The sequence below is a fragment of the Anopheles funestus genome, chromosome X, assembly GCF_943734845.2.
Source record: "Anopheles funestus chromosome X, idAnoFuneDA-416_04, whole genome shotgun sequence".
Lineage (NCBI taxonomy): Eukaryota > Metazoa > Arthropoda > Insecta > Diptera > Culicidae > Anopheles > Anopheles funestus.
In genome coordinates, this window is record NC_064597.1 from 9,111,658 (window position 1) to 9,135,931 (window position 24,274).

Here is a 24,274-nt window from a genome sequence, read left to right on the forward strand (position 1 = left end):
CTAAGCTTAATATGTTATTATTTTTCTATTTTTTAAATCGTATATCAATGCCTTTTACTCTTAAGGACGATTGATGATGCTACAGTGTGATAAATATAAAAATCCTAGCAATTTAAAAATAAAAAAATATTTTTGATTTGGTTTAATGAACGATTCAGGACCGAAAACCTGCCAGCAGAGCAAACCTATACGAATGGCATGTAAACAGATATCCTTTTCTTGGCGAAACGGGGGGAAAGGAGGGAAAGAAACAGTTACCGTCTAGACCGGTCATCATATGTATCGGATCGTGTAGCATAAGGGGCTGCTACTGATTGGTTCTGAAGAGCATTGCAATTAATTCACTTCAGGTACACCTGGACGATGATATGCGCACTAGTGTAGGGCTATTTTTTTTCTTCCCTCCTCCTCCTCCCCCCTTTCTTCTTTCAAATCTCCAAACGACGATTCTATCGAGCATTCATCACGATTCGCTGGTAGCTAATTATACCTAGCAGATGTTGCACGATCGAATACGAATGCGATACAGCCGGTAAAGCAATTTATCACTTTACCGATTATTACCAGAGAAATGGAAAGTGCAAGGTAGGTGTTCCCCCCCCCCCCGGTTGGATTTAGGTGGGCGTTAATCAAATTGATAATCCCGTATCCTGATTCAAGCCCATTAACCTTCAAGTTAAAAGTGTACGATGCGCACAAGTAAGGAAATTATTAATCTACAGTGATTCATGACTTCTTGTTAGTATCGTCTTCACTAAAAGTTAATTAAAAATAACACTTAATCACTAACAAAAAAAAAATAATTATAAAAAAATATTATACATTTTTCTATATTTAATACAGTTTGAAAAATGATGAATTTTACTTATTTCTGTAATAAAAAAAATTGAAGAATTTTTTTTTATTTTAATTATGTTGCACACTGTAAATGGAGACGCCCAGTACTTTACTTGGTGGTCACAAATTTTAGTCGAAAAATATTTAATATAAATTTAAAACGATTTAATATTCTCAAGCGTAATACTATAACACAATATGCGATTTAAATATTGTATAAATAAATATAAATAAAAATGTATATTTCCAATATTAATCACATAAGTCGACTGTTTAAAAAACAACTCATTATTTAATCGTTTAAGCGCTGTTTAAGCTCGCTTTTCTCATCGAACAAGTTTGTGTTAAATATTTGAAACAACCTTATCAAAAACTTATGCCCCTAAATTAGACCGACCTAATAGAAGCCGCTCATTTGCCTATCGGCTGCCCCGTACATTCGGAGATGTGTCGTGGTTTGGCAATTGTTTTTTCTCTCTCTACTGTCGAACTCCCACACGTATACGGGACAGGAAGTTAATGTTTTGTACCTTGGCGAAGAGAAGAGAAAAAATACCAGGTCTAAAAAGGCTTTTACCGTGCCTAGCTACAACACAGCAGCTAATCCAGCAGCAACCAGTTTTCGGTGGTTGTGGTACATATTTTGCAAGTAAACCAACCGGCTGAATTCTGGGCAGGGCGGGAAAGGGAGGTGGCTTGCCGAGACAAAACAAAAGCACGCTTTTGTTTAGCAGCGCGATGCGAAGGTAGTGCCGATATAGATAGGGCGAAATGGTTGTTTAATCGTAGTTGACCTCGTTTCGATACGGGGCCCGTACCGATTCGATACGGTTGCATGCGCATCGATTGTTGTCCTATATTTTTGCACGAAACGGGTAGAAAGGAGAGGGGTGGAGAGAGGGAGGGAAGGAGGGAGGAGAAGGGGAACAATGGTGGCCGGATGTGAAAACGGTTTCGCTCGCGTAAAGCGCCGCGATCCCTTTGAGCCTCTCTAGCTAAAAGGGCGAAAAAGCTCAATCCTCAAGTTAACCAAGCTGCCAAACAGTTACGGGACGAAGACCGTAGCGGTCTCAAATATTCCAACGATGGCAGCGAAGGCATAAGCATGCCCGATCTAATCAGCTCCACGGTGGTCGAGTGCTTCTAGTGGTGAGATTTTGTCTTTTTTTTTGTAGTTGGTGAAAACTTTTGCTGGTAAGGTCAGTTTCAGGGAAGGGGGAAGAGAGGGAAGGGAGGGGACGTAAAGATGCGTAGGCTGATGTGTGGTGGAAATTGTTTTGCAACCCACAGCCACATTTACTTGGCCGAGTTCGCTGGTTGCATTCTACGGTACGCCCGCACAATTTGCCCGGAACCGAATGTTGTGCTGGGAAGGAGCCAGTGACTATGATGCCACGACGGCCGAACCGTATCTATCGTCGCAGGCACTGCACGCCAACACGTTCATGCACTCGAGCCGGAAGTCCAGCGTACCATTGGTAAGTGTATCTACGTGTGCCTACGTGTGTGTGTGTGTCTCTCTGGTGTGCTGATGATGGTATCACCATGAAGATGGTTGGTCCCGGTGCCATATCGTACACCTATCGTGTCTTTCTATCTGATCCGGAAAATCAACATTAAAACCGAAGTGACCGAACGCCGCTGTAGAAGGTGTTCGACTTCGTAGGTGTGAATTTTCCCAGCTCTGCCCCGTCTGGTGAATGGTGAGCCAGATAAGAGCGTGTGTGTGTGTGTGTTGGTTTCGGACCTTTTAAAGAAAAAAGCACGCACACTGAACCGCGAGCAGTAGAAAGTAATACCTTCAGTGAGTAAAGCCGAATGCAAAGCTTCTTATTGTTTTTTTTCCTTCTTTTTTAACAGATCCACTTTGCTATTGTAATCGAAACCGAACTAACGGTTTAGAATTACAGAAAATCTCTAAGATTATGCTAATATACAGCTTGAATGTTATTCTTGTAAATTTAACCTGTAACTGCGCTGCAACTCGTATGACACTTATACTTGAAGCAGATGACTGTTATACTGTGATTGTTATACTTTATGATTAATTATTACGGCATTTATCCGTTTTGTCCATTGTTATATTTTATTATAAAAAAAATCATTTCGAATTTTAATCACTTATTAAAACAAAAAATTATCACGGAGTAGTTAAAGATTTTTCTTCGTTTATCAATGAAAGCTATGTTTGATAAATTTAAAATGAAGGAGTCAGGAGGCGGTCCGATGGTGTATGTAATAAACAGTGTCGGTCCACACGGCAGGACCGGGTTCAAATCCTATCCGGACCGTCCGCCCCGTAGCAAGGACTGACTATCCAGCTGCGTGGTAATATAAGTCTGTAAGGTCGTTAAAGCCAAGAAGAGAGAGAGAGAGTCATGAGTTAACTCATGAGTAGCGATTTGTAATCCGGAGTTGAATCGTGGATCCACTCCCACTCCGCGTATGAAAGATTAACTCAAAAAAATGACTCCAACGTGTTCGTTCGAGTCCGGTCGAGTCAGATCGAGTCCGAACGAGTCCGGCCGAGTCCGAATGGGTCCGATCGATTCCGAATGGGTCCGATCAATTCCGAATGGATCCGATCGATTCCGAATGGGTTCCGATTCCGGATCAGCCCGATCGAACCGGACTAGTCATGGGTAAATTGTGAATTGTTCAGGACACCATTCCTCCCCCCTCGTTCACTTCTGCCGGAGTCATTCCGACTCCGACTCCAGATGGCGGCGGAGTCGGATCGATCCGACTCCGGCAAAATTTATAATTTTTCCCTCACTACTCATGAGTCGACTCCCAAAAGATTCATTGATTGATTATCAAGATTCATGATTTTTGAAGAAAAAGAGATTCATTTGAATTGAAAACTCATTTAAATTCTTGATGTTTTACAAAAGTGATTCATACGGATTAATGAATCATGAATCTGAATCATCTTAACTCACTCAATATTAGTAAGCAAAATTAAAAAAAATTAAAGAAGATTTAAACGTAATTAACTTATTTTTATTTTAAGTATTATTTTATTTAAAATAGTGTCTTAATTTTTTATCAAATAAAACTATTTCGTAAAGTTCTATATAACACAGTTTAAAAAAGAAAAGATGAAAACTCCATACACACAAAAATTCGCAAGCGATATGCGACAAGAAATCTGCTAGTTGTAATCCTTCCCTCAGCATAACTGTTGCAAAACTTACAACCACGAGACTACCACAGTTAAGACGGCTCCTGTAGCCTTCAACGACACCGCAACAAAATTGGGCTTGCGGAAATGAACAACCAGAAAAACAAAAAAAAACGAAACAACAACCGTTTGTTGGTACGACCGGTTTCACCTCGTTGTATTAAATCCTCTAACTCATCCTCCCCCCCTCCCCTTTCTTCCTCCCCCTGCATTCCTCCCTTTTTATTAAGTTGTGCTTAGGTTTTTGTTTTGGGATAAGAAACAAGACAAAAAATGGAGGGCACCCTTCAGGGTGGAGAAGTAAAACCGTTTGTGCTACGGAAAATTGTGATTTCCCTGACAGTATGGATTATACAAACCGAAGGCAGCGCGAATCGAGGCGACCGTGGCAATCGATGGAGGGTGTTTTTTTCTTGCTGTTGTTCTTGTTGATTCTTGTTTAGGTCATCCCCTACCACCCTCCCCCAAAAAAACCCCATTCCGTCCTGCCATGGAACCGTGCCGAGGCTTTTCTTCCGCATCCGTGTTCGTAACATTTTGGGTAACAGTCGGTGGCAGAGAGGGGGAAGAGAGGGAGGTGAACCACTTGATGGGAGTGAAAACAACGCACTGGAAAACAATACGCTACACAATCATAAACTATACATCGGAAGTTTTGCTGCTAACATCCACGGCTCATAAATGCGGGAAGGGAGCCCGCACCGAATATATCCATAAATCAGCCCCCAATGGAGGTCTTGCCTTTTCTTCCAGGAGGAGGGAGAAGGAGGGGGATGGAGAGAGAACTCAACTCAATCCATCGGAATGGCGGATCGATTACGGGCTTTCCACTGTTTGTGTCTGTGTATATCCCTTTTTCTGCTTTGGAGCACACCGAAATTCGCAATACCCTCCACCAAAAAGGGAGTCACAAAACATGGCGGCGCAAGCATAACGAGTCGTCCGAGCAGTGCAATAAATAGCATAGCCTTTCGGTGTCGGTGGAACGTCCCGGAGGTCCCGGGGTGAAAAGGTGTAAAGACACGGTACCGCAAGTACGATAGAAATGGGTCTGCCACGACCCGGAAGCAGCTCATTCGGCGATTGCCCGTTGGCGAATGCAGGAGGCCAACCAGTTGGTACTCGGCGTGACGGTGACGGTGTGTGAGTGCGTGACTGTGTGCGTGTGTTTGTGTGTCCAAGTGTCCGGACTCTGTGACACCTATCCGCGTGAGTTTGAATAGTGCGTGGCAAGACGTCATCAGAGCCTGAAACATGTGTTGTGCCGTGCAGTGACTTGTACCAAAATCCTCGCTTCGAAGGCTGCTCCTCAAAATCTGGAGCAGATACAGCATCCTGGACGTTAATGGACTCCGTCAGCGATACCGCCAGCTTAGCATTATAATAACATTTACATTATAATATCTAACCTGCTACAAGTGCTGCCACACTCACCCCAAAAACGCACGCAGGTGTAAGAACCTTGATCGATGTCCAGCTGCCATCAACCATGGCCTACGAAGTGCAAGTAATTAAACTGTACAGATCACTCTCGTCCCAAACTCTCTCCCAAAAATCGAGACAACACTCAACGCGAGATCGCAATCAAAAATGTTTCTCTTGAAGAATAAAATTATTCTTCAAGGATTTCCAATTCTTCCAAAAAAAAAAGGATTACAACACACCGAATCGACCTGTTTTCCAATATTGGAAGAAGCGTTGGAATTTCTTGCCCACAGACATTTAGCACGGTTTTGCCCGATTTGTCGATGCGAAAAATACACACCACGGGGGTGAGGAGGTGAAGTTTTGCGGCACCGTCAACGATCAAACCGGGTGCCATGGTAGCGTCAAGCAGCCGTCAACCTGGTACCTGACAGGCCGCCATGACAGTAGCTGCTCCAATTATGGAAACGGGGTCATATTTTGTGCCACCAGCGCCCCCCAAAATTCCCTTCTTCCACAGTTCTTGTGTTTTAAGCCAACTCTCCTCTATACATAAATGGTCATTTTTACACGAGTTTGTTTTGCGTTCTTGCCTCCCTCTTCCTTACTCCACCTTGGAGCGTTATATTTAAGAGTCTATTTTTTGATAAAGCGCCAATTTGAAGCGCTTCAAGTGGCAAATGCTTGGAATAGCAATATTGATTAGCAAAACAAGCTTTTAAGCATTTTATTTTTACTGTACCAAAGCACGCAGCGTTTTTTTGGAGGTTTTTTGAGAAGGATTACAATACACGTGGAAGATTCCCCTAAACGCTAATAGCGTGTAGAAAGCCCTTAGTCACCAACCAAGTATTGAGATACTCACGTTTTGTCCATTTTTGCATTAGTTCTGAAAAATTATTGAATTCTGAAAGGTAGTTGTCCAATTCTTTCATTTCAAGATTTAAACTGTGGTGTTTGTTAATATCTTTTTATACTAATGATGGAAGTTTTATAGTTTCATAATTATTTCTTGTGACGAAGGACTGATCCAGATATAAGATTCTAAGCCAGTGGCGGATCAAGGACTCCTTGGAGGCCCTAGGAAGAAGAGCTATTGGGTAGGCCCCTATCAATACAAAATTGTTGGGGATAATTTACTCCAGCTTTGTGGCAAACTTTTGTGTTTAAGCCTTTCTCAAATTGTCCTATCAATTGAATGTAATAAAAATCTGATATTTATAATATTAGTTTGTTTGACTTACCCGAGTAAAACCACACTTGCATTTTTTTCTAGGCACACACACACACACACACACTTCACATCTAATATAAAACTAAATAAATATAAAACTTGCCTAAAATGGCCACATTTTTCACTGCACGATTTTACAAAATAAGCAATATTTTCATCAAAAAATGGATATAACTTTTTTCACTAAAGACCAACCCACACTTGCATTTTTTTTTCTTCTAGGCGCAAAGGCACATATACACTTTAAAGAGGATTTGACACATTTAATGCAAAAAAACACTTGCCCTAAAATTCCACTAAAATGGCCACATTTTTCACTGCACGATTTTAAGGAATAAGCAAAAGGCTTATCAAGCAATGGATATTACATTTTTTTCACTAAAAACCAACTAACAATTTCCCTTTTTTTATTTTTCACAAAGACACACAGACACTTCACATTTTAAAAACTAGAATCGCCTAAAATGGCCAGATTTTAAAATACACTAATTTACGCAGTAAGCAATATGCTCATTGAGTTTTAAAAATTTTACACAATATACACTTTTTTCCACCAAAAATAACACTTACATTTTTTACAAAAACAAATAAAAACAACAAACACTTGCATTAGTTTTTTGGGTACATTTTATGAGAACCGCTCTCGACAACACGTATTGAAAGTTTTTTTAATTAATACCAACTTTTATTAATAGTCATACCTCAATGAGTCATTATATCGTACGAATAAAAATTAAAAAAATTAACAAGCCGAAGCTGGCACGGAGAATACGAAAAAAATACCACCAAACGTTTATGTCAACCTCATTGCTAACATTCACTGCACAACACAGATGCAAATAATTGTTCAAGCTTAGTACACGCATAGTAACACGCACTGATGCACTGTTCATCTCCTTTCTCTCGCACACGTACGCTCCGGCGTTAGCGTACAGCAAACTGCGCTGACAGAATGATAACGTTAATGTTGTAGTGAGGACGCCAGCATCTCCATACAGCCGGCGTCGGTAAGCGCAGGATGAAACAAATCTTTTTATCACTTAACCACGATACAATTTGATCCGAAAAAATGTTAATAACGAGGCAAAAGCATTACCTCAGTACATTTTCTTTAATAGTTTGTTTGATTAATCGTTTTTGAATTAGCTTTTTTGGGTCACTTTACGCTTACGCAGTCGTATTGCTCTTTCACTTACACTTACACGCTACACGGTGAACACACGCTGCCACAAAACCCAAGCCGACGCACGCACCAATTTAAACACGTGGAAAATAATTCACTTTTTAAGATCATTTCAAGACATAAATTGTTGTACAACTCATTCTTTGGAATGAAATAATATCCTTGATCCACTTTTTAGCATCCAAAAAGACAAAAAACTCTTGTAAAATGTTCTTCCTTTTCTGTCCCGAACCGCGTGCTTTTTCGCAGTACTTAAGCGTAGTGGTGTCCGATCGATACTGATCCCGATTGCTCCTTATCTCGTGATCATCTCGTCTGCTTCGTTATCATGCCACACCTACACAACGATAATTGCCGAAGCGGTCGCCTGATCATATCTTTCGCATCTCACTCTTTCACGCACACTTCGCTCTCTCTCCTCACTGACAGTTCAATTAATAAAGCCGCGTACAAAAAAAACTCTTCGCTCCTTTGGATCAAATCCGTTCTTAAATTATTTAATAAAATAACACATTATTTTTGTGATAAGTAAAAAAACGTTTTAAAGAGATTTGTCTAACACTTAAATGTATCTACAAATTACTTGTTTAGCAAACTTTTTTTCTAATGCTTTTTTCTTTCTCAATCCATGTAGATATCTATACTTAATATAATTTTTATTAAATAAAAGGATATTAGTTCGATCATCTGGCAAAGAATTTGTTTCAAAAAAGGGCTCCCTTTCCCGTACCAGCATGTTGGCGGGTGTGCTGTGGCTAGAAGAAAGGTTTTCTTCTGCTACCAATATTCCCCGGGGAGGCCCTAGGTGATCACCTACTCCGCCTATAGTTAAATCCGCCACTGGTCTTATTGTCCTAAAGTTCTGTACACCAAAATATTGAAAGTCACGAAAAAAAATCTTCAAGAAATACCATCCAAAACGTTTCAACTTCCCTATTAACGCTATCTCACTATTCTATTACCTTTCCTACTTATTTTCCGCTACTGCTTCAAGCCCTGGAGTTCGACAACACACGCAACGCATAACATGGAGCAAATCTCCGGACCGCCGGCAAAAACCGGTACCTTCTATCAAACGCCACGTTCTCATCCGTGGCGCCCTACCATGGGATACGAAGCGGTTGAAGTGACCCCACTGCATGAGCAACCGATCACCAACCAGCTGGTAGCATCGTCATACTCACCGTCCGCCATGTGTTCCGATCCGGTCACCTTTCCGAATCTTGTAACCGGGTTCGAGCGCAACCCACAGCATGCTGCACGGGCCGCCCTGTACACGCGCTACACGCCGAACGAGTGGACCACCTCGAACGTGTGTACGTACGCGGACGCGGACAAGAACCGTAACTACTCGGAGAAGGTACGCTCCGAGGCGGTACGGTTGATGCGCGAAACGGACGAAAAAACGTCCCAGGGTCAGCGTGATGCGGCACGGCGACTGGGCGAACGTATCACCGACATCACCTTCTGGCGCAACGAGCTAACGACCGAGCTGGAGAAGCTGATTGCCGAATCGGCCCAGCTGACCGATACGAAGCGGAACGTGCAGAAAGCGCTGCAGGATCTCGAACCACCGCTGCACATCGCCCAGGAATGTCTGTACCATCGGGAGTCGCGCAAGGGCATCGAGCTCGTGCACGATCATGTCGAGAAGAGCCTGCTGGTGGAGGTGGATAATTTACGCGCAAGCCAGGAAAAGCTTTCCCAGCTGTTGGCGAAGATCACGAAGCAGCTGGCGGACTGTCGCGCGGCGCAACACTCCCTGGAGGATGACATCAGCCACAAGGAGTCGGCACTCGGTATCGACTCCATCTGTCACCAGGTAGGGCGAGAGGCGTTAAGATGAATAGTTCCTACATCTGATGGTTTTTGTGTTTGTGATCTCTTCGATAGCTTAACAACTATAGCCGAGGCATTAACTACTACGGTGGAATCGAGAAATATGACCCAACCGTCAGTACACCAGGTACATGGTCCGGTTCCAGTAGTACACGGATTAACAAGTAAGGGACACCCAATTACCACAAACCACTTCATCTTAATCTCTTAATCTCCAAAATGCCTACATCTTCCTCCTCCCCAAAACAAGCTCACATTCGGAAAGATCGAAATCCTGTCAGCTGCGAAGTGATGCGGAATCACTTATCAACGCTGTAGCCACCTCCGTATGGGACTGTTGGAGTAACACAAACAACGCGTTCAATAATCGTGCCTCCGAGATGTTGGAAGCAAAGAGCAAGATGCAGCTGCATCTCCACAAGGTAACATCCCAGACTGAAACATTCCCAATAGACCTCACACTATTCCTTGGACTTTTTTTTTACACAGACCCAACAGGAAATATTTGACGTTGAGAAGCACATCGAGTTGCTGCGGAAGGCAATTAACGACAAATCAAACCCAATGAAGGTCGCCCAAACACGTCTGGAAGCGCGAGCACACCGACCCGGTATCGAGATGTGTCGGTAGGTATCTCTTCAATAGTACCAAGAAACTATTCTCAATAATTCTGCTTCTTCCTCGTTGCTTATTCCCTACTTACAGTGACAACGCTCACCTGCGTCTGGTGGAGGAGGTCTGTACGATTCAGGACTCGGTTGCGACACTGCACCGCAAGCTGCAGGAAGCGGAAGCGCAGCATCAGCAGCTGCTCCGCACCAAGTCACAGCTCGAGAGCAACCTGAAGCAGAAGGTGGACGCACTGTTTATCGATCGCGAAAAGTGCATGGGGTTGCGGCGTTCCTTCCCCGTGAACAACACGATTAAATATTAAACCCGTCCAATATGTCTAATCGGTTCCCCGGACTCCAGGCTTGACTCCGTTGTGTTCTGCTTCTACTATACATATATAAATACTTACAGATATTAAAAAAAAAAACAAACGTATCTTATCACTGGTAGCGCACTGAAAAGCGTTAGAGGACGCGCGGTTCCGCTACTACACGTATGGGAGAAGGAAAAAACACTCCCCCAATAAAGCTCCACATCGTTGAATTTGTTAGATTTCCAGACAAATGTACTAGAGTGTAGTTATATTGATAAAATATCACCAAGGGAAGGGTGTTCGAAATATTTACTAAGCTATTTTCAAATGTATTTTCTCACACATTCTGCTTGGGTACTTGGTCATTGATTTGTGATTTATTTGACAAAAAAAAATAGAAGTCGATAACAAGAAGCTTTAGCAATGGTACAATATAACAAAGAGCATAATAAAATAAGTAACTGTTTATCGTCTCTTTATCTCTCTCTCTCGTGCGCACAATAATTATTGTCTAATAAATCATTACAGGACAATTTTGTTACGTTAACTACTTGCTCCTATACACTTGGGTGGGGGCGTGTGTAAAACCACGAAATGCGCCTACTAGCTATCACCGGATATGGAATGTAGATTAAGCTAAAAATTGGGAGTGTTTGTTGGTTTTTTTTTTCGACCGCCGCATGATCCAAGCTCAAGATTTTAAAGTCCTTTCGGGACACATATTATTGTGTGATGTGTAAGTCTGAACATTGTTAGTACGCTGGTCCCTAAAGTTAGACGATTTAATCTACATGATAGCAACACAACAAATTCTTTTAATTTGTAAGATTCGCCACTTCTAGTTGTGTGTAAGTAGCTGTCTGGTTGTGTAAAAATTGCTATAATTTAGATAAATAATTTTGGTTGTAAATGCGACTACTATACTAAAATAAAATATTTTTTTTTAATATTTTATAAAATAAAAAAATAATGGAATTTTCAGCTCAGCTCTATCTGTACTACTCAAAATGCAGTAGAAAAAAAATAGAAAAAAAACTATAAACTTGCTATAAAAATATAGCTCAAAAAAGCTTTCACTGTTTGCTATTTCTTGCACAATTGCCACTTTGCTGTTTGCTATCATGTAGACCAAAACTGGGTAGTGTTTACGCTTACAATTAACGCACATTAAAACCGCTCACTAATCCTGCTGCTCCATCATGAAGCTAACCATTGCCCGGTATCGTTCCTCCATTGCACCGTAAATTTCCTCACTATCCTTGCTCGGATCGCACACGCGCGTCACCGAGTGCGGTAACAGATTTGCTATAAAGTCATAGTACGGTCCGGGCGCGTTCATCGTACCCTTACCATCGGTGCACGGGTTTTCCCTCGCGCGTGCCACACTCAGCACATACTTGGCACGAAACGCAGCCCCAATCAATGCCGCCTCGGTCGTTTTCTGCGTGTACACCGGCGCATTAAACACGTCGGATACGACCTGCAGTATAGAACGGTTCGCCGATGCACCACCGGTCGCAAGTATTTTCGTATTTTCCCCAAAGCTAAAACCCATCTCGGTCGCGTACGTTTTACGCGTCAACATCTGGCCCTCAACAAGTGCCCGGATTTCCGTCTGCGGTGAACTATACTTCAGCACACCCTTCGCAAGCTCCACACTCGCGAGGGCCGAATTTTTATTCCATCGCAGCGAACCTTTTACCGGTGGTAGAATTTCCTTCGAAAGGAAATGTAACGCCAGATTGCCAAAGTTACCGCGGGGCGTTGAATCGAGCAGTTCGCTAAAGTTTTCCCAATTATCATTCGCTTCCGCACGCTTGAAGATATCGCGCACCAGCGAACCATTGCGAAAGCTAAAAGTAAAGGAAAGAAAATGCAAGTAAATTATTACGAAACATCAAAGCTTCGAAGCTTTCCAACGTGAATGAAGCAATCGTAAAGGAAAGTAAACATATTTTTTTTATCAACTGTTTACTAATCATTCGCGTCAAACAATCCGTATCATCGCTGTGATGATGATACATGATACTGATTATAAACGCTAATGCAAAAATAAACAATAAAAGTAGAGTTGTTTACGGAACAGTAAAAGTAAAAAAAAAACACACACACGGAACCTTATCGCATTTTATGTTAATAAATCAAACTCGATTAGATTGAAAATATGGCGGACATACAACACTCTTCTAGTACGTATAAAATGACATTCATTTTAGATTATTTCCCTTCTATAAGTGTGCGTAAGGGCAAAAGACAAAAGCTGTAAGTACATCAAACCAGCTTTACGACCAAAGCAAAACGCTTGCAAACGTGTGTTAGATCAATATTTTACGTGACGTAAAATCTAGTCTCTGTAATAAATAAAGAGCAAACAAACAATATGGCAAATCTAGTCTGAAATAAATAAAGAGCAAACAAACAATATGGCCATTTCACTAAAGCGAAGCTCTTTTTTACCGATCTCGAAAAAAAGTAGATTCATTTTAAATAACACAAAAATTTTAAGGTTAAGGCGGCAAAAGCTTGAACAATTTAGTTCGCTCGATTGAAGTAGGTTTTAATCTATTTTTTGTCTTTTAGTGCTCTATAAAGAATCAATTTAATGCAAGCAATGGTCGATAATACTTACCAAAGTAAACCCATAAATCCATCATCCGTTGGATGTACCATAACGTGACCTTCCTGCAGATTCGATGGAGCGTTCAGTTTCATCATCACAGTGTCGCTTGTACCGAGGGATAACGCTAACCAGTCCTTTCCCACATTCATGCCGGCCAACGCGGACAGATTGTCACCGGTGAAGGCGACCACCCGGCAATCGGTGGAGAAGTTGTATCGCTGAACGAAAAACGTCCCAACGGTACCGATGACCGTCGCGGCCGGTACCGGTGCGCCCAGTTTCTTACGCAAACCCGGTGCGCAAGCGGCCAAACAATCGTCTGACCAGTCGCGTGTATGCACATCCAGCAGATTCATACCGGACCCGTCCGAACAGTCGATCGGTGCAATATCGCCGAGAAAGATCGACGCCAGGAAGCTGCTCACAAGCGAGATGCGTTCCGCATTCCGATAACAGTCCGGGCGCTGCTGAAAGATACGCCTAATCTGTGGCCCGGTAAACCGTTCGTAGCAACGCGAACCAGTGATCTGTACCATGCGTTCCCGGCCACCGACACCCGTTTCCATTTCTTCACACTGCCGACCGGTAGTACCATCCATCCAGATTGGTGTCCGGTGCACGGTAAAGGCGGAATCGTCCAGCTGCGTGTGTAGAAATTTATCCGCGTCCAGATTGCGCAACGTTTCAATGCCGGAACGGGACCAGTACAGTGAACCATGCTGCTGGGCGGAACCACTCAATGCTACTATCGTACTCAGATCGGCACCCTGCACCACAATACGATCCAGCACCATATCGAGTGCTTTAATCCACATCACCGGTTGTACATAAAATCTATAACAACAACAAAAAACAATGTAACAAGGAAGTAAAGGAAAGAAAACAACAAATCTTACTCATTCTTTGCCGTTCCAGCGTTCACTCCACCGGTGGTACGAAATTCTGGCAAATCGGAATCAAACTTTACTTCCGCGTGTGCAACATTCTCCAGATTTGCGTTCAGCAAAACCGCTTTCAACTAAAATGAGAAAATAAATTTATTAAACGAAATCTTCACATGTTTGGTGCACAAAGTGTGCCATATAAAAAAAAAACAAACAAACCCAACATCAAAGTAATCAATCGAATTGAAAATAAGCCACCATGTTTCCAAATGTAACCGAATTATTCAGTTTTGTGTTTTTATAATTTTCACCGTTACGCGTCCCACATTGTACGTGGCCGCATTATCATCCCGGGGTTTCGGTTTCAGAGCACGCCGAGCTTCCAAAGCGACACGATGGCGATAATCTCGTGCGTTTAAAAGACAAAAGCACCAAAAGCAAAACATTCTTTCAAGCTGTTGATAATGTGGAAATTATTTTACGAATCGACATTTTACAACAGCACCAAGATAAGCGGGAACACGACGTTGATTGGCGTTGATGACCCTGCACCCTGCTGGGACCGTGCCGTGAAGGAGAGCGGAAGGTCACATTGAAACACTCCGGACCTCCCTTACCTTTTGCGTGCTGAGGTCCAGTCCAAGGTAGGTTTCGTTTTCCGATTGCATGGTTGATTGGTGCCGGAACCGGATGTATCACAGAAGCGACCGTATAGGTTTATATCACAGAATGTATCGGATGTCTGCTCTCTCTCTCCAAGCACCGGGGACTGGTACCTAGGGTTGCAACCGGATATCACACTTTATGTAGTTTGCTGGAAGTAAAAGCAACAGCAGCCTGCAAAAACTGTGCGGCTGTTTGCAGTAATCCGGTAGCTCACGTTTCACCTACGGCTGGCAATGATCTGGCGGTGGTGGACCGCTTCTTTGGCCACCGACAACTGTTTACATTTTGATGGTTTCGTCGTCGTAGCGCAATCTGTCAATTTACGCCAGACGCAGTCAAGTTAAATAGACAACGCCGCACCATCGGCAAGGTTGGGAATTAATAGTTTGAATTTGAATGCTTCTCAATACGTTTCGTCTCCACTGGTTAGGTTCTTTTTGATTTGTTTAACATCTAAAACGTCTATGATCAAATTTTACATACTTTTCAACACAAAATTTGGCACAAACTTCTCCTTCCCTGAAGTAAATGTTATCATTTCCGTTTCATTTATTACAACTCTATGTTATTCTTCTTTCTATTACATTTCATTACATTGTTATTTAGCGATGAAACATTTTAAATGATACGGAACATGATAAGTAAATTGTAATGTGGTAAAAATTTCGCTAAAACACGGACTAGCGGTTACAAACTATGCTGACTACGTTGGCAATATATTCCCCATCTGATGAAAATCAGTTCTTTCTTGTGGAATGAGGTGTACGCTTCAATACTAACGGCGTGCACGGGATAGTGAATTTAGGCAAATGTTGCGTTTTCGGTGGAGTTTGTGCGATGGGCATCGGTGTTGCTTTAAACTGACGCTGGCTTTTCGCAACCGCATCCTTTTCGGCTTTCAGCGCGCAACGCTTATTTTCATAGACACGTGCGAACTGGTAGTTTCGTTCGTATACGGTCAACTTTGGCGCTCGTTGCTGATTTTGCTGGTTTGTGTCCCATTCTACACCAACCGTTTTCAACCCGGCATTAGCGTTTTCTTTATTGTTGCCTTGCTTCGGTTCATCAACATTCGCTTCATCGGAACAGAGAAAGGATATGCGGTCTGAAATGATAGACAGATACAGGGATAAGAAAACACATTTCATTCCGTAAATAATAAAGTTAACATACCTTTGTCTGCCATTTTGTTTCGGTGATAATTTAACTATAGAATTATGAAATGGCTACACAATTAATTTAAGGCTTATTATTCTAAAAACAGCAACCGACGCCAAAAACGAAACTATTTTACAAATAAAATGGCAACCAACTGTCGACCATTTTTATAATGACAACAGTGTGCCTAACGGTTACCTGTATGTTCAACACGAAATAAATAACCCAAATAACAAATTTCCCAACTAACAATAATTTTAAAAAATTTGGCTAAAGTCTGAAACACGACCCCCCCCACTCACGGTCACTCATCTGCGTGTCAATTTTTCGTACAGGGTGGTTCGGAGACTATGCAATGTGGCCTGAATTTGATTTTTTTTACAATTACTATTAAATTGTAAGGAGGTTTTCGCATAGTGAAAAGTGATTTATTCATCGAGGAACCAAGTTCCATACGCTGTTTGTGAAACCGTAAAATTTTCCTCATTTTTGGCCCGACTTTGCCCCATAGCTCCGCCGGTATCCAAGATATCGCCACACTTTCTTCTGGCCATGGCTAGATGGCATTTGTGGCTAGATTTCGTCCATGCACCACTAATCGCTACCATGTCTGTGGCCGGAGCTATTCGCGAAAGCTCCAACGGATCGCCAATCTTTGACCTGTGGTCGATAGATGGCACCAATTGCTACATTTTCTTCTTGGACGGCCATGCCCTCAGGTGTCTGTGTCTCGAAACATAATTAAAAAACACGCAACCGATTTCGAACCACCCTGCACGAAAAAAAGTCACTCAAATGAGTGCCCGTGAGTGGGGGGGGTCGTGTTTCAGACTTTAGCCAAAAATTTATATATTTTAACAACATTTCAGTGTTGTAAATTATTTAAAATAAAAACATAATACAGACCGTTTTTTAATGTGAGATGTAAATAAGCAAGATTCTATAAATAAAAAAAAGTAGTAGTTGGGTCGTGAGCAAAAGTGAGTCATTTTCACCAAACAACCAACATATTCACCATAATTATATTCACCCCTAATATTTAAAAATATGAAATTAAGGGATTATGGTGGGTTTGCACGTGGTAAATTGTTTCTTGCGTAGGGATAGGGATTTAAGGTATACGCGTGTGTATCATCGGCCAATAAACTGCACGAAAGAGAGGAGATGAGGTTTCAGGATAATGCTGTCCTTGTATTTCCACCGGGCGTAGGGTACAGATCGGGCTATTTTATAACAGGTCCATCCGTACTGTGGCAGCTCGATATTGGGTGCCAAGGAGGAAATGCGACCGCCCGATGCGTCGCTGATAGGTTGGTCTCGCTCCGCCCGACGGTGGCCCGACCGATGGATTTAAACATTATATTTTGTGTACAACATCAGCTCAGTCGTTCTCGGAATTTGTTGTGCGAAGCCACGCCGCACATCGAACATAGCAGCATAGCCAACATAGCAGCAGTAGTAACATCGCCGGAATCGACGGTAAGTGGCCAATTCGAGGCGGGTGTCTGCCCCAAAACCCGCCAACCAGGGGAACCGCACGTACGCAAACATTTATCTTTTAAGCGATTGTTTTTAGCCACCTCAAGAAATGAATCGATCAATGAGCACCCCGCGGGTTGTTATGCTGCGTGCAGAGCGTTTCGAACAAAAAACCGCTGAACTGGTGTGCATTCTATGCTACCCTGTGTCACTGTGTGCGTGTTTTTTTTCTGTGTGTGTGTGTTGAATGCAAATAGGTGCTGAATGGGGACACGTGAAGAAGCATGGACAATAGTACTATGCAGCAAAAACAAAACCCGTCCCATTCCCGTCCCGTCCTATACCTGGTGCGTGACCGGGAGTGGCCGCGCAGGGGTTTTATGGATTTGCGCTCGTGTGCGTGCGATGTGTGCGTTCGTGTCCGTGGGGTCGTCAGTGAATGGTACACCGTGTGTGCCCTGAAGAATGTTACCATTCGGTCACCAAATCGGCTAAACGGGTGTCTGGTGGGCAAAAGGCGTACTGTTAGGCGGGTTTGAGTGTTGAGACTTGTTAAAGTTTTCATTTATTTAAAAAACTACACAAAAATATGGAAGCAACAAATATAAATATATACGGCTATTGCACGATCCATGCGGTCTCGTAAATATGTTTTTTAATGCTGTGAAAAGCAATAACTCATCATTCCCATTCGTTCTTTCGCTTACCTTATCGTAAACCCTCTTTCTTGCGTCTCTTTATTTAACCATCGGCACACTGTATGTGTGATTATGTTGTTGGTGTGCGTAGCGCCGCTCTTTATGCGTGTCCCGTGTGTATGGGGGTTGATGTGTGTTTTTTTTGTTGTTTACTGTTGGCAATATCATTTTATTTTTGGAGAGGGCTTTCACATGATTCGCACGAGTCACAGACTGGAGTGGAAAAATGTGGTACCAGCTTTTTTTTTATTATTTCTGCGATACTTTCCACCGTTGGGGGAAAAATAGCGCAATGCCCGACGTACCCCTGGTTAGACCAGAGCTGAGAACGCACCGGAATGTAAGCTCCAGACTACGAAAACTATGCGATCCGGAGGAGGAAGAACCTTTTTAGTGATGATGAAAATCATTTTATGCATCAAATCGATACCACCGATTATTGAGCTGTACATGAAATTCTTTCTAATGTAAATCTGCATTACCCGCAAAAATCAAGAACGAAATAAAACATTTACAAACAAAAACCATTCCCCTTGGTGCGTCAATGTTTCCCCCCCCCCCCCCCCCCCCCCACCTCCTTCACACCGATTGAAATCACACCAAATATGGCGTTGGACGGGTCTGCTGGTGGAACAAAATGAAGGCAGCTCTTGCTTATCTCTTTGGTCGATCCTGTGGAGTTTTGAAAATTAAAACAAACAATGCATACGAAGAATACGTCATTCCCCTTTTTGGGTTTTTGTGCTATCAAAGTGTCAACCCTTTTATCTGCCCTTTTATCGTTCGCAGAAAATCGAATCTTTTCTTCTTTTTCCAGTTTTTTTTGTGAGAGAGAAGCTTCCAGGATAAGCCATTTGCTGATATGCGGAAAGGCGAGTTCGGTCTTTCGGGAATGATTTCACTGTAAAGAAAGATTTTTTAACACACACACACACACACATGCTAAAGATGTGTCAAAAGTGTCATAATGAGGTTTTCTTCTTTTATTATTATGTTTTTCAACATTTTATAAACTAGTTCGTACCCACCCATGGTTTTAATTCTGACATCTTAACCACATGTCGCATGTTCTCGTTTTTTTCTATATCTTTGAAGTTTATAAAATATCTTCTACCACACTGCACACAGAGAACGGCCCAACTAGTGTCTAGTGTAAAAATGGTGGGCTGCATCTTTTGCTTTTGCGGAGGAATTGGAATTTATATTCCTCACACCCTTCGTCCCACCTGCCTTCCCGCAATCACAAGCGAATTTTGTTATTTGTTTTGCAATTAAATTTCAGCTTTCTGTTCAGCTGATTGTGCTCCAAACTCGATTTCTAGAGCACGCGGTGAAAATTCGTGTACAAACGGGCTAAAGTGGAATGAAAATAATCTTGACCATTTCCTCAACCCCCCCGAAACCCGAACCAAATCGTTCCTTTCTTAAGGTGTTGCGGCAGGCAACGGCGTAATGCGTTTTCCTTTCGACCGTGTATATTGGGTGGGATTGGCCCGGTGTGGTTTTGCTGATAAGTTTCTTTTTTTTCTTCTCTCTCTCTTCGAATGCATTTACCACCTTTATGCGGAACCTTTAACGATTACTAAGCATTATTTCTTTCTTCTTCTTTTTCTTCTCTTTATCTCTTTCTTCTCCTGTGCGATACTGGTTTTTTTTTCTTTCCTAGGAATAATATATGTACGTGCCAAATATTTGAGTGATAATGACAGGATTACATAGATAAAAAGTTGTTCTATTATTTATATTTGCTGAAGCAAAAATTCGAATTGATATGTTAACCTTTGAAGTTAGAAAAGTTTACTTTACTTTGAAGTAAAGAAAAGTTAGTAATTTTAGTCATTTATATGATATTAACGACCGTGATATATCATTTTAAAGGGGGTTATATTCTTGGCTGGCTCGATATTGAATGCAGGAGTTAAAACCTTCCCTGTTGTATGCTAGGGTTTATACAAATTTAAGGGTTTTCCGTTTAATATTTGTTTTATTTATTGTCATGGGATCATCCTACTTTGAATGTAATGTTTACTCACAGCTGGAAGATTAGATTAGTATTAACAAAGGAAAAAGAAAATCATAAAACAATGTGACTGCTGGCAAAGAAATGCACCGACATCCACTGACCAGCATTCAGTAATATTAGCTCCTAAATCTATAAATCTTTCTCACTTAGCAGTAACCGTTTTGCTGTGCGCGGACCTAACACTGCAATCAGCAAAGACAAAAGCTACACCTGCTTACGCATCCTATACCTAGTGAAATATGGTCCTTTGGCAGTGCTACAAGCGATCCTGCCGGCTCTTTACACACTCGTAGTGAACACAGTGGTGTAGTGGTGGTAGTGCCCTCTCAACAACAACAACAAAAAAGGAAGAAGAAATAGTAAGCGCAATCGCAAAACAGAATCCTTCAACCAACCCATCACACACGCACGCCCCAAAACCCCGTGAAATACTCGCCGAAAGATTGCAACGAAGCAATCAATCGAAGCGGTGCGAAAGAGATAGCTACGAGCGCTACGAGTAGTTCAGGGGGGGCCTTTGGGGCCCGTCGCCGTCCATCAACCAAGCGTACAACAACAACAACAACAAAACACACACAGGAGAGAAAGAGAACGAGCGCCGGAAGCCGAACAATCAACTAAACACTCCTGGGGAACCCTCCCGCGCGCGCGCCGCGCACACTCCCCGCTTTGCTGACTGTGTGTGTCGACGCACTGTTCATCGGTCCCGTTACGGGTGGACCGGCAATTCGCTTCGTTTCACATCGACTAGTGACCTGTGTACGTGTGTTTGTGCATGCGTGTATGTGTGTTTTGTAGTTCCGTGTGTGTGTGTTTGTGTTTCTTGTACATGTACGGTGTAGGCGCGTGCGTGTGCCTTTACCGCAGCAGTGAGTTGAGCGCGTGTGTGTGAGGTCCAGCAGTCAGCTGGACCACATTCTCAGAACAAAAGATAGAGCACCAGCGAAAAAAAAAGAAAAGGGAGCGAAAGAGAGAGCTAGTGAGGGAGAAAAGAAAGGAGTGCGGAGTGAGAGAGTGTAAGAGACGGGCAGCATCAGCAGTAGCAGTCGGTAAAGAGGCTGTGGTTCGTTGGGCTGTTGGTTCAACTATCTGAATCTTCTTCCGCTACAGGTGAGTGACAATGCTGAAGAACGCTTGATCGATTCTTCAGGTGAAGGCTAAACGGAACGGCAAAAGATGCGTGTGGGTCTGTTAAAAAAAATATAATATAAAATAATACTAGCATGAAAGCGTTGGTAAAACCAATTACCAATTATATCCGTTAAGGAAATTTTGAGACTATCTTTCAGTAAATCTTTAATCAACTAAGATGTCACATGTACAATACATGTACATCTAATTAAATGGTTGTTGAGGAACCTATAAACATATGTCGCTTAGTAGTAAATTATTTGAAAACTGATTCAAAAACAGTAAACTGCCTTGTAAGCGACGATAACGCTGTTGATTGATGGATGATTTCTACCAGTTGTTGAGGATGGCGTAGACAAAACTTGTTTATTGGACACGGACGATTTATATGGAACTTAGATAAGCATACAGCATTATTACGCACTGCGTCGTCCAATGTTCCTGAACTAGGCCTCAAAATGTTAGGCTTGTTTGAAATTGTACCCGATTTTAAATTGAAGTTTGTTCGTACTTGTAAAACAAAGAATTGCAAGAGTCTATCCTCAGCATTACTCTCTTCGCTTATTTTTAATGTGTACAAGCTGGAGCACATCATTTTTGGTTTTGAACCAAGCGGATACTTTTCGCAAACCAATCCGTCATGCAGAGGACGCAGACGAAATGTGATGTCCTAAAGAGGAAAACCTGATCAGCCACCCAAGGTCAATGGCGTGTGTACGACTGTGTCGGAAGCGCACAGGGGTTTGCCGTATTGATCCCTTATCAGCTGTGCGGCGTGATGTTCGCTACCGTTTGCGGGGCTGCATCCGACATCGTCAAGATTCCGACGGGTCCGAAGTTCCGCATTGTACTGCGCCCGGTACGTCCGTATGCCCTTTTTGAAGTGCGCTCCGGCATATAATCACCAACGCAACCTAGACATTCCGTACCGTATGGCTAGCCTTTGGTGATCGAAAGATACCGCTTCCGAGAGCGTAACGATGGTGGTAACCCTGGTCAGCGTGTACAGCACACATGTCACACATTTAAGGGGCGGAAGATGCCAGAGTGTCCTTCAGATGCTCCTCTTACTCCCTTTTTCGGAACGGAGTTGAAACCAAACAATAGTTGGTAGCGAATAATGCCAAGGTATTGCATATCGGTTGGAACTGGGACGAATCTAATAGAAATACAAAGCAACAACTCTTCCTCTCCAGGATGGAAAGAAGGATTCACTATGTCAAGGTTAGGGTCAGCGGGGTAGTTAATTCGCTTGGAATGTTCCACTTTTGGGTGCACGTCCTTTAACGTCAGGATTTGCGACATGACTCTCCGACCTGAGTCGTTGATGATGTCCACGCATCACGATTACTGTCATTGTAAGATTCCCTTTTATGGACATTGTTGCCCATACGATTGCTTCTAAACCTGTGAGAGCTTCAATATTATAAGTACAAAACATTACCTTTCTCACTGATGACTTCCAGTGCCTTATGCTTGAGCATCAGATTACAAATAGACCTAAATAAATATTCACATGCGTTGTACGTCATATGTTAGGCTTCAAAAATGGATATTTAACCCAAAATGTATCTCTTCAATTTCTAAATATTAATAAAGTATTGCTAAACTTTTCTGTTCTTGCAACTTCTTCAGTGGACCAAACCCCATCATAGGGTGTGTATACTTTTTTATATTCAACTCATTGCGGACATATGTCTGTGGTACGTATCGCGTTGATGTCAAATAAATGCTCAGTTAAAACTTTTAATTACCCCCCAGTGTGATTAGATTGCCCTCCGCGTGTCACATCAAGAGCGTTTTAATTCGAAGGGAGCGACCAGGGTGTCATGACGCATACTTTCTTGCGGTCTTTCCATTTGATGAGATTGTCATGATTATTTTTGTACATAAATATAAACCTAACGTTAGGGAAATGGTCAAGACAATTTCCAAAAGGAATGCTGCTAGGCTGCTGGAATTGCAGAAGTTTTATCGTACAACAATTGATGATGCGTTCATCAATAACATATAGACATGTTTGCTTGGTTGCAGTTCGTTCGTCTTTATCTCGTTTCGGGGCACAATTTACAGCAAAATGCGAACCATTTTGCTTTGGTGCGGAATGAAACACACTACCCCCAGGGCACTAAATGCCATCATGTGCATGTTAGCGTTGTCACTCAATTGAGCCGTCGGTCCGTAGGACGCTTTTGTTGAAATCCTTTAACCAATTGAGGCGAATCTTGTCGACACTTCCTCGCGACGGGGTTTGCACTGCCACCGTACTCTGGTCGAAAGAAGGCCGAAGCTTATGAATTTATTGCCCAATAAAAATCGAACAACATCATCGTCGCGAATAAATAAAAGAGACCCAACCGTGTTGGTGAGGTTCAACCAGCGTCCAAACAGCTACCCAAGCCGCATACTCCAGTGTATTGCGGTACTGTGGCAGTAGGGAGTGTGGGTTTCCTGTTTTGGACACGGATGCGAAGGTCACGGTACGGATCTGCTGTTGCAACGTTTCGTACCGGTGCACTCGCCACCGAGTATGAGCGCCTGATAGATGGTGAAACGTGGAAATAGGCAATGGCAAACAGGTTTGTGACCGTCTCTCTGTGTGTGTGTATTTGTTCACCTGATGCGACCAATAGAAATGGAAACGCTTGCGAATGTCCAAACCGCGTTGATGTGATGTTGAAGTTTGTTTTTGTATCTGCTGCAATTGATTGCCCAACCAAAACAGCAGGACCCGATGTGCACCTGATGTCCACTACCGGAACCGGTGGAACTCCAATCAGTGAACGATAATGTTCACTCACCATTCTGCAACAGTACGAAGCAGTTGAAGTTGAAGGAATAGCCCCAAGGCATTACGCATTGATTGGTAAGAATCAATAAGCAGAGTTTTTAATATGCATCAACTAACTGGAAAACAAACTTATGGTTCGATCTTCTATTCACCAATCGAAGTTGGAGCTAGCAAACCAGGCACAGGTAGTTGATGCA

At 42.5% G+C, this 24,274-nt stretch overlaps 4 protein-coding genes across 13 annotated transcripts in view; 2 read left to right on the forward strand and 2 right to left on the reverse strand.

Moving 5' to 3' along the window:
• LOC125766914 (uncharacterized) overlaps positions 1-6,734 on the reverse strand; it is a 393,268-nt gene extending 386,534 nt beyond the window's left edge. For both annotated transcript variants that reach the window (XR_007418706.1, XM_049433014.1), the window contains exon 1: positions 6,691-6,734. Coding sequence is in view for 1 of the 2 variants with exons in the window: in XM_049433014.1 (XP_049288971.1) it covers positions 6,691-6,712 (22 nt within the window). In the remaining variant the exon portion in view is untranslated. The remainder of the gene's footprint in view (positions 1-6,690) is intronic.
• On the forward strand, positions 1,592-10,878 carry LOC125766673 (tektin-3-like). Of its 3 annotated transcripts, none has more exons than XM_049432907.1 (7): positions 1,592-2,036; positions 2,128-2,315; positions 8,858-9,685; positions 9,757-9,866; positions 9,953-10,124; positions 10,192-10,328; positions 10,408-10,878. In XM_049432907.1, exons 2-7 carry the CDS (start codon positions 2,196-2,198, stop codon positions 10,634-10,636), a joined length of 1,596 nt encoding a protein of 531 aa, XP_049288864.1. In that variant the 5' UTR covers positions 1,592-2,036; positions 2,128-2,195; the 3' UTR covers positions 10,637-10,878. The 3 variants fall into 3 exon arrangements, with proteins under 3 accessions (XP_049288864.1, XP_049288865.1, XP_049288866.1); XM_049432908.1 differs by having other exon boundaries at positions 1,592-2,031; XM_049432909.1 differs by lacking the exons at positions 1,592-2,036; positions 2,128-2,315 and adding an exon at positions 5,014-5,528.
• A 99-nt stretch (positions 10,879-10,977) lies between these two features.
• LOC125766648 (xylulose kinase) lies at positions 10,978-16,125 on the reverse strand. Of its 2 annotated transcripts, XM_049432877.1 has the most exons (5): positions 15,971-16,125; positions 14,749-15,902; positions 14,144-14,265; positions 13,257-14,081; positions 10,978-12,480 (listed from the first exon to the last, which is right to left on the reverse strand). In XM_049432877.1, the coding sequence occupies exons 2-5, from the start codon at positions 14,797-14,799 to the stop codon at positions 11,808-11,810; spliced, it is 1,671 nt and encodes a 556-aa protein (XP_049288834.1). In that variant the 5' UTR covers positions 14,800-15,902; positions 15,971-16,125; the 3' UTR covers positions 10,978-11,807. The 2 variants fall into 2 exon arrangements, with proteins under 2 accessions (XP_049288834.1, XP_049288842.1); XM_049432885.1 differs by lacking the exons at positions 14,749-15,902; positions 15,971-16,125 and adding an exon at positions 14,351-14,715.
• A 907-nt stretch (positions 16,126-17,032) lies between these two features.
• The window catches only part of LOC125766470 (F-actin-monooxygenase Mical), a 61,762-nt gene continuing 54,520 nt past the window's right edge, over positions 17,033-24,274 (forward strand). For 2 of the 6 annotated variants that reach the window (XM_049432518.1, XM_049432526.1), the window contains exons 1-2: positions 17,295-17,434; positions 20,306-21,265. The gene's annotated coding sequence lies outside the window, so the exon portion shown is untranslated. Of the gene's footprint in view, positions 17,435-20,305; positions 21,266-24,274 lie in introns of all 6 variants that reach the window. The other 4 variants (XM_049432474.1, XM_049432485.1, XM_049432510.1 and 1 more) reach the window with 4 other exon arrangements.

Excerpts from the sequence above, each read along its gene's own strand:
- LOC125766673 (XM_049432907.1), top strand. The coding sequence starts at position 2,196 with ATGTTGTGCTGGGAAGGAGCCAGTGACTATGATGCCACGACGGCCGAA. Across the intron at positions 10,125-10,191 it reads TGCAGCTGCATCTCCACAAG|ACCCAACAGGAAATATTTGA; the intron begins GTAACATCCCAG and ends TTTTTTACACAG. Across the intron at positions 10,329-10,407 it reads CCCGGTATCGAGATGTGTCG|TGACAACGCTCACCTGCGTC; the intron begins GTAGGTATCTCT and ends CCCTACTTACAG.
- LOC125766648 (XM_049432877.1), bottom strand. The coding sequence starts at position 14,799 with ATGCAATCGGAAAACGAAACCTACCTTGGACTGGACCTCAGCACGCAA. Across the intron at positions 14,266-14,748 it reads TGGACCTCAGCACGCAAAAG|TTGAAAGCGGTTTTGCTGAA; the intron begins GTAAGGGAGGTC and ends TTCTCATTTTAG. Across the intron at positions 12,481-13,256 it reads GGATTTATGGGTTTACTTTG|CTTTCGCAATGGTTCGCTGG; the intron begins GTAAGTATTATC and ends CTTTACTTTTAG.